Consider the following 10,092-nt stretch of genomic DNA (forward strand, 5'->3'; position numbering starts at 1 on the left):
CAGGAACATACAATAGAAACCAGTGCAAGAGAGGAAGGAAGCCTTAACAGGGGGCCCGCGGAGGTACTGCAGGGGGGTTGCGCAATAGTTTGTAGATAAAGCAATTAAAACATTTCTTTTTAAGTTTTCTTCTCTTTTTTTACAATTTTTTTTTTTGCTTTGCCATTCACATTCCCTCCTCTGCTGTACTTCGTGAAGGGCGGCGACACACACCAACAGTCAGAGACAGAGTGGAGGAACACCCCCCCTCCCGTTGCACGGACCTCTTCAAGCCTCTTGTGTACAATATACAGTAGGGGGTCCCTGCACCACGCTACACCAGTTTGAATGTCCTTGGTCCAAAAAACGTTGAAGACCCCTGCTTTAAGCAGTTAAATATGTACTGGATGAATTGTATGTTGTGTACACCGAGTTACCAGTTTATTAGGGACACCTGTACATGAGGGCCCTCTACTGGTAGCATGCTGTTATTTCACACAGGTGAAGACAGTTCAGTATGTAGTTTTTATATTCTTAAGAACATAATTTCACGAGGTCCTTTAAAGACCTATGGCTTGAAGTATTGATGACTATACACAGAATCACTGAACAATCCTGAGTTGATGGGCATGCTTCACAGAGATGGGGCGACCCAGAGCCGCAGAAAAATGAAGAAAACAAAAGCGACACAAAGTGATGCCCTATGCCCCCCGCCATGTGACACTGTAGCATCCAAACTAACTCTTTACTAACGATGCAGTCGAGGGCTCCGGGTGAGCCCGTTTAAAGTTGTGGAAATGATTAACGACACATTGTATAACCAATTTGATGCTCTGTGAATAAAAACGTTTTTGTTCAAGTTCGATTTATGTGCACGTCCCTGCAACCGTCTGCTGAGTCTGGCTGTACCCAAGGACACTTTGTTTCACATTTGAAGCTTCTATTGAGTTTTTTCAAATGTACCTTTAAATTGTCATACTTTATAAAGTCATCCCCCTATAAATAAATTCACAATCCCCACATAGAATAAAGTGATTCATCAGATTAAAATAATGAGTCTTTTGTAATGAATATGCCTCGTCAGTCCTGTCAACATTAATACATGTTATAGAGATGTGCTGCGCGTGCCGTTAGACCGCCTGTTAACACAGGTGTGTGCGCCAAGAGAGACATAATACTGTCTTTTGACCTCAGTGAAAATGTTGTTTTTGCTAAACGCTAACAACTATGGATGGAAGCAGAATATTTCATTAGATAAAAACATTAGCATTCTGAATTATGGAAATCTATCTTTTTTCAATAAATGTTGACTTTTGTACTTTAAACGCTCTGGAGTTATTGGAAATGTTTGGATCACACAAGTTTGAAACAATCCTACGCAGTCACTATAATAATAATAATAATAATAATAATAATAATAATAATAATAATTATTATTATTATTATTATTATTATAATAATATTTGTGTAGCCTTATCTTTACCTGCAACTGTACAGAAATACAGAATATAAATAGAATGAATAGACTTGCAAAAAAGAGAAGCTGCATTTTGAAAATGTTTTTCTATAAAAACCTTTTGTCCATTAACCAAAGAAGCCGACGCTCTCAAAACACAAGTAGAACCGTGACTATACAATATTCTGAAAAAGTCTAGCAGGAACCCTGAACTGTGAATAAGTAAACAAGACTCACAATCTAACTGGACATTTGATGCCAGCCTTTAGTATCCAGACACAATTCAGACACAGTAAATTTAATATTTTTTATTTAAATATTGGTCAAAGGAATAACAATAATGTGCACTTCCAAAAGTTATTAATATGGCTTTGCATAGATGTGGCAGCATGAAGCTCGAGGGAGGGAGGCACCGATCTGACTTTTCTCTCCCAATTCAGATAAATTCAGATATGCAGGTGTAAACTGACAAATTAGCTATAGCTATATATAGCTATAACAATAAAATGACAAACCATAAATCCAACTGAAGGTCTTACTTCAGCTAACAGATTTCTCACACAACATAACCTCATATTGGTTATTCAGGTTGGCCAAACTTCACAAACATGCCTCAAACATTCAGGTACAATGGGAGAGTGGCATTAAACAGCACGGGTAGAGTTTATGTGAATGATTAGATGTGTGTGGAAGACATGAACCATTCAATCGATTGATACAATATTGCTGACATTACATTGACATTTCTGATTCTTCTAGATGTTTTCACTCTTTAACAATATTCAATTTTTATACATTATAAAAAACAATTATTGCGTTTAAATGATGCATCAATAAACTCAAGGTCAAAACAAAAACATGAAAGACATCATTAAAGTTGCCAAATGATCATTTTTTAATTTATTTTGTTTTAGGAAATGTGGAATTTAAACATTTATTTTCAAAAGGCTTGTAAATAAAAAAAAAAGTCATTTCTATTATTATTATTATTATTATTATTATTATTATTATTATTATGCCTACCTACTGTATAAAAGTAAACAGTTTGAACTTATCTTTTAGAGAGGGAGTTATTAATGCTGGCACACACTCTTTTTGCTGCCATCAGCAGTTTGACTAGCCAACAGTGATGCAGCTGTTGGAGCGTCTGCACAGCAGTGGCTGGTTAGAAACAATGAGCTGAGTGGGATGTCTGGAGCAGCCGTAAACTGGGAGTTACTGATGTGATCGACCTTATCACTGAGCAACAGTCATCCCTGTGCTCAGCACACTGCCTCTGCAGGGAGAGGAGGTGAGGCAGCATGTGGCTCCATCTCATGTTAACAATAAGGAAAAGTCTCCCCTACTCCTTTAAAGTGCCTCTCACAGGATTTCATTTCTAAAGTGCTTATTTAACCAATCCACTCCCTCCTGCATAATAAATTCATCTTCTTCTTTTCATTTCTGCTCCTTAAAGGCTGCAGGGGGGGCTTCTATGATACAGGAGTATTGGATTAAAGGGGAACATTTGTTTGACATGTCAGTCACTAGACACAGAAAGCACTATTCCACCCGTGCAGATTGTTTTATAATGTCTTCTGTGACATCAACAGTGACATCACTGCGTAATCTAGCTTGGCAACAAATAAAGAAAGCCTTGGTCACATGAACATTTAAAACTGCTTAAATCAATTAATTTCAACAATTAGCAGGCAAAGTTAATCCATGCAAATCTATTGAGTCGACTTACATTTTGACGTGTACATTTGCGCCATGGAACAATAGCAAATGGTCTTAACAGTACTGACCTTTGAGGAAACAGAGCAAGAGAGACCAAACAGAAGAAGCTCTGATGCACTGCTCCACAACAGAAGCATGGTTTGCAAAGAGACAGCAGCCGATGTAACTGTGCCAGCCTGCTGTCGGCCTGGTGACCCGAGTAACAGCTACAAAAGTTCACCAACTTGCACTGCAAGAAGTCCTTCCATTACCACGCTAGTACCACCTTTTCCATGAGGACATGCGGATGAACTTCACTGTGCCACTTTGTCGTGTAACTAGGCTCTTGACCCATAGTAACACTTAAAGTCACAATATCTCAGCATCTGCTTTGCAACCTAATGGAAGTGCATTACTAAATCACTGCTGAACCCCTTTAACAATGTCATTTCAGTCTTATATCCAGCATGTAAGAAAGTGCATTTTACATGAACAAGGCTACACCTTACAACTATCTGCTTCACTGAGTGTTGAGAGGAAAACATGCTGGAAGTATTTTCAGATTTCAGTTTTATTTGGAACTCTTCTGTCAATGATCTATACTTTCAAGCCCTGTATAATATTATTATAATATTTCAATAAGGAATTAGAGAGAATTTTGCATTTCCACATTTTAAATATTGCTTTTTTCTTCTTTATCATATATCAAATGAGACCTGTAGACATACTTTGTGTTGTATCCATGTTGACCAGATAGTTTGTTAGCTCAATTTGTGTGAAGGAAGTCTCTCTCTCTCTCTCTCTCTCTCTCTCTCTCTCTCTCTCTCTCTCTCTCTCTCTCTCTCTCTCTCTCTCTCTCTCTCTCTCTCTCTCTCTCTCTCTCTCTCTCTCTCTCTCTCTCTCTCCAAACTATCACTATCAAAATTAAAAAGCAGAAATGTCAAAGAAATATCTTTAAAAAAAGAAAGAAATGTGACTCCCTCCACCTCCTGGTTAGTATTTAGTTGTATGTACATTTGAATGTTTTTAATATGTGTTGAGTATCTCAGGCTCTGGGGTTTGTGTGCGCAGGGACAGTCCATGTCAAGCTGATCATTCTGTTCCATAGCATCACAAGAGCAGAAGCACACCGTCAAACTAAAATGCCTATTGCTGAAATAAATGTTGTGTGAGTGACGGAGTTATGGTTACATTGGGTATGATGTTCAGCTCTCTGTTGAGGGTTTGAAATCTCTGAGTTAGGGAAGTGCTAAAACAGAGTCAGGGAGCCTCCTTCACAATAAGAAGACATTCGCTGGCCTTTCACCTCTTGGTGTGTGTTGGTTATTTGCTGTATCCCGAGGCTGGAGGTACAGTGTCCTTCTCCAGCATCCGTAGAGTCTGCCGCACGCCCTTCTCCACTCTGCGGAAGTGCAGCCTCTTCCAGAAGCTCTGCTGCTGCCGACGCCCCCACTCCAGATCCCTGAGGAACACCTGCACAGAGAGGGACCGAGAGACTGACGCACCTAACAATAGATGTCATGTACAGATATTTTTGTATTCTAAACCTCTCATACTTTCTTCTTTTTAGTTAATGATTAATGGAATGTTTTCTAATTGCAATAGTCATGGTTTATAATGGCATTTACCCATGTGAGTTGAGCTGATTTATGCTTCTGTTCAATGTAAAGTGCGTTTTGGGTTTTCCTCTTTCTGTCATCCTGAGGTTTTTTCCCTCCTTACACTGCATAGCTGTGTGTACCTTAAGCTGCTCCTTGACACGTTCGCGGTCCCAGGATGAGATATTCTTTCGTATCACGCTGAGGATGGGGTGCCAGTCCTCGGAGATGTCTGAGCCCTCAGTGACTGAAGCCAGGACTTTGACCCTCCGGCCACTGCAGCTCTTGGGAACTCCTCGGACATACAGGGACTGCTTCCCCACATCACTGAGAGGGTTCAGATACAAGCTGCACAAAGACACAATGCACTGCATCAACACACAAACCTATTTCCTACAGAAACTTCAAACAAATACAAGTCACTTAATTATAAGTTCTATACAAACACACAGCATATACAAAAACATTTTTTATCCTAAAAATATTCTGAGGTCATCGCATAATAGAGAGGATATGTCCACCTGCTTACCCTCGCAGAGTCCTGGGAGAGAAGTAGTAAATCTACCAACTATTACCTTAAAAACATAGCAAGAAATTAGGGATTCATTAAGTAAGCCTATAAAACATGCTGATACAGTGTTTTCACAGGTCTTTCAAAACCAGCTCATCCAGAACACAGAGAGTACCTTAGTGTGAAAGATTCATTTCCAATTTGTATTACCTGCTTATAAAGCATTTATATGATTTTGGGGCCAAAGTATATCTCTGATCTGTGTCTGTGTTATGAAGCCTGGGACTGGTTTGCTTACAGTTCCAAGGATACGAATAAATATGATGAGGCAGCATTTAGTTTCTACACTACACATCAGGAATAACAAACAGGTCTGCTACAACTGTTAACCTTTTTAAATCCGGGCTGAATAACATAAGAGCTTCATAGATGAAGCCAGTCTGAAAGGCTTCTTGGCTTTTTATTGTATTTGTTGGGATTAACAACGTGTGCTTGCTTTCTCTCTCTACCTAAAGTAATACAATCTTGTCTGTGGCTTTCACAATGAAACTCCATGGATGAATGTTGTGAAGAACAGCTTACTGCACAGTGTGAATGCTGGGGTGTTCCCTGCAGGCGTCCACTAGAGTCATAGCAGCGATGTCTCCAATGTTGTTGTAGGCCACGTTGAGCTCCTGGAGCCCCGAGTGCTGCTGGAGCCTCTCAGCCAGCTCCAGGGCCCCCTGGTCCCCCAGCCCAGTGTGCATCAGGGACAGGTGTGTCAGGGACTGGTTCTCTGGCAAAACCTCCAGCAGGGTGCGGGCTCCAGACTCCAGCAGAGGGTTGTCACACAGTCTGAAGAACACATTGGAATAATGAGACATTGCTGGTCCTCTACTCAGAACACACTGTATATGCAAATGTTGACACTTACCAGAGGCCTGATGGCACAGAAAAGACTGTTGACTCTGTATTATGGATCAACTTAGTGTTGTTAATGGTGGGGGGCACCAACAGTGAGCTGAGCCAGGAGCAACCATGACCATTTAAGTTGTGCGGGTACAGAACAAATGTTTCCCTGTACCACTTGAATGGTAAAAGGCAGCGTTTACCTTGATGACATGTTGGAGGTGTGTCGCACAAAGTGCCCGCCGCTCTTCATCTCACAGCTAAATGAGGCCGTTGTTTTCTTTGTAATGTTTAAACCTTACCGCAGAGCTGCTGGGAACATACTGGGTAGAACTAATGGAAGTTGAATATTCCAAATGAAAAGACAGCAGCACAGTACAGAGGGGATTCCTATAGACACACAGGCTAAAAAGCCATAAAGACATGAATAAAAGTATGTTCTTACTGTAGAGATCTAATAGAGCTCCTGGGGTGGAGAAGCAGATCTCTAAGGAGGATGCAGGACTCAGGACCCAGGCTGTTAAACTGTAGACTGAGGACGACAGAGACAGGCAGACACAACAATCACAACACACGCCATGCACATGCTGGATGAACATTGGAGTCATCCAAAGTCACTAAAAATGCATTTAAAAACAGACCCTGTGATCCATTAGATCAATGAGAGTAGGCTAACAACAGAAACACTCTCTGTATACTGCACACACTCATTTGTGTATAACAGGTCTAACCAGGGTTCTTAATTACAGCACATTCACACCAGCTGATTTGGATACTACCTGTAGGGAAAGAGCTGTAGAATCCTGCTCGCTATTTTTTTAACACATTTTAGGGTTAGGGTTACCGAGCCTCAAAAATCCAGTATCGGACTGGCTCCAGCTCACACTCATTAACCTCTGAATGAACACATCATTCTCAGATGCTCTCAGATAAACTACTTTATGGCTTTCAAAAGACAAAAACAAAGCACACATTGTGATAACTGATGAAGAACAGAAAGTACTAGATGATAATGATACTGCCTTGAATGTCATATTAAACTCAACAGAATACAGATTGATTACAACTTCTGACACAAGTGGGTGTGTCTAGTGAGGCTACATGTACCTAGAAAAGGCAGTAACCAGAAGAACCAAGTCAGAATCTGATAGGAGCTGTTCACCAGTTAAATGCTGATCCGGTCTGACCTGTGTGACCTGTAAAGTATTCACGTTGCTATGGTTCAACCAACACTGGTAACTTCTTTGTGGTATAACATGTACAACGTTCAGCATCATGCAAAAACACATTTCCTTTTAGAAGTCCTCCTTTGTTATTCACTGCAAACCACAACAGAACAGTTGTTGATTTTCTCACTTGAGGTTATGTGTGTGTCTGAAGGCAGGCCACAGCATCTGAAGCATGTCATGGGAGAGGAGGCAGGAGGACAGGTCCAGCTCTTCAAGGTGATAACTACAGGAGGACACACACGCACACACACACACACACACACACACATATATATATATATATATATATATATATATATATATATATTACTATACAACTATATTATTTTTGCTATAATGTCTGCAAAAAACAATTTAAACGGCAAATCTCAGGCTGTACACGGCCGCTTTAGAGAAATATTTTTTAAATAAAACTTCCAAACCTAGGAGACAAGAGCTGTTTTTCTATTTTTGGAATCACCATAACATCTGCTTTGATTACAACAGCACCATGAGAACAGCTTCAGTAAGGCTCTGACAGTTTCAATAATATTTAGTCACTCAAATGTTCCTAAAATTAGACTTCTCTTGTGTTGTTGTTAGGAGACATTACTGGATTGTGAAGTTTCAAGTTGTTGGACACAAATGAGATTTACCAGCAGTAAATATGGCTACGGCTATATATCTAGTTCCGAAGGATATTCATTCCTTTACTTTGTAATTAAAAAGCAATTTAGAAATAAAAATATCAAACAGAGCCGGGAAAAAAATCAAGTACTAACCCTTGTATATTGAACAGGTGTCAATAAAAGCACAATCCATACTTTACCTTTCAGGGGTGCATGAGAGCACAGAACTCAGGACAAAGCATTTGAGTGACGTCATACGAATGTTGGTGAGGCGGATGGTTCTGATTGAGGCCAGAACCTCTGCAGTCAGTCTGGGGTTCTGAAACTCATACAGAAGGACCAGTAGATCCATCAACTCCTCTGGTGGCTGTGGCTTGCTGAGCTCTAGTATTAATAAGATAAAAGACTCATTATCCATATAGCTTTCTGTTGAAAATGAAAATGAAATAAGTGTATTTGACGGGCACAAAATGCTCCAAAGTCCTCCAGTCTTGGCTCCGACAGGGCTCAAACTCAAATGTTGTTACTCCTGGTATACAATCTTGGGGTACATTTCCAACCATACCTTTTTAAATTTGGTTTGTCGCATCTCACACTGCCCAGTTACGTGCAAGTGAGGGCTTTCTTGAATAATCATAAAGTAAAAAAAAAGGTTCACGTTGTTTTAAGTCAACCGTAACAGAAGTCAATAGATATATATGTAAGAACATATACGTTACCTCTGACAAGGTACTTCCGAAGGGCATGTGTGATCTGGGCCACAGTGGTGCTCTGAATGCTGCATCCAAGTTGCTGGAGAAGGACACGGTTACCATAATGCAACAGTCCACCCATGAAGATGGGGTAGAGCTCAAAAGGCTGGGTCTCACTGTACTGCTTTGGCTGCGGGCCATGGACTCCCAGGAGGCTTTGCTCTACCTGATCCAGTACATCCTCGTTGTAACTATCCTCGGTGCGGAACATCTCAGCGGCCATGGTTCTGGCAATGCTGCCTTTGTTGAGACTGCTGACTTTCTCATAGAGCTTTGGGAAAAGCTTAATGAGGTTGAATACAGCAAATATTCGGAGAGGAATGAACTTAGAGAGGATGTTGAAAATGGTACTGACATCCTCACCTGCCTGACCAATGGCCACAGACACCTGTTTGGTCAGCTTCTCCAGAGCCGATTTGTTCTCTCCTAGGACGACGTAGAGAGCTGCCAGGTACTCCTGCATGGCTGGGACAGCAAATACATAGCGCCGCTCATCACTGTTACTGGGTTCTCCTGGTAGATGCTTACCACTTACTACACTGGGAGCCAAGAAGAAGTCTAACACGTCAGTCCGGAACATGGCCAGCTGATGTAGCTCCTCATCCGTCTTGGTCTTCCCTCCTATCCACTGCTCCAGTTCCTTTTCTGAGAATGACGTTCGTTTGTATGTCACACCATCAAACGCAAGTTTTCCAACTGTACGGACTACATACAACATCAGAGAATTGTGGTGCTCCTGAATTGCCGCATTTGTCCCTATCCCTGTCCCTGTGCCCAGCACCTCACCTCCAAAGTTGAGCCTGAGGAAGCTGGTGTATATTCCAGTCAGTGTGCGGATGGGTGCCTTGGCATCGGTGAAATGGAGGAAGTGTAAGGTAGCACATGTGAGCCAGCAGTAGGAGGGGAGGAAGCAGGCTGCAGCGAGCTGGCTTTCTCTCTGAAGGTTGAGGTACAGCAGCTCTATAAGAGCATGGCTGTCATGGCTATATGTAGTCTCCCCACTCTGCTGCAGTAGGCGGCTCGTGAAGTAGGCCCGCTGGCGGTCTGGGTCATTGAAGCCACAAATCTGTGCATAGCGACTCACATACTTCTGAGGGATACGGTCCAGTGCAGACAGTCTGGTGGTAACCAAGATGCTGGCCTGGGAAACATACAACAGCTAACTTCCATAACCACCAATCACACATCTTGTAATTAACACACATTAGAAATAAACACAGATTTAAAAAGGTTGTTTTAATTTACTCTAGCTTCGAGGCTTGTTCCGCTTCAGTTATTTGCATTGATGTTGCTTGGTACAGGAACACAGCATCTCTCTGAAGAACAGAGTCCGGTCCCTAATAAAAGCTAGTAAAGAATATTGAGATGGGAAA

General features: G+C 41.3%; 1 protein-coding gene across 5 annotated transcripts in view; it reads right to left on the reverse strand.

Moving 5' to 3' along the window:
• Positions 1-4,041: 4,041 nt before the first annotated feature.
• nlrx1 (NLR family member X1) overlaps positions 4,042-10,092 on the reverse strand; it is a 21,886-nt gene continuing 15,835 nt past the window's right edge. For all 5 annotated transcript variants that reach the window (XM_029446683.1, XM_029446688.1, XM_029446687.1 and 2 more), the window contains 7 exons: positions 8,687-9,860; positions 8,168-8,351; positions 7,487-7,582; positions 6,576-6,662; positions 5,825-6,076; positions 4,875-5,079; positions 4,042-4,606 (listed from right to left, as the gene is read on the reverse strand). In XM_029446683.1, the coding sequence (XP_029302543.1) occupies positions 4,457-4,606; positions 4,875-5,079; positions 5,825-6,076; positions 6,576-6,662; positions 7,487-7,582; positions 8,168-8,351; positions 8,687-9,860 (2,148 nt within the window). In that variant the 3' untranslated portion in view covers positions 4,042-4,456. The remainder of the gene's footprint in view (positions 4,607-4,874; positions 5,080-5,824; positions 6,077-6,575; positions 6,663-7,486; positions 7,583-8,167; positions 8,352-8,686; positions 9,861-10,092) is intronic.

This window comes from Cottoperca gobio, chromosome 13, assembly GCF_900634415.1.
Source record: "Cottoperca gobio chromosome 13, fCotGob3.1, whole genome shotgun sequence".
Lineage (NCBI taxonomy): Eukaryota > Metazoa > Chordata > Actinopteri > Perciformes > Bovichtidae > Cottoperca > Cottoperca gobio.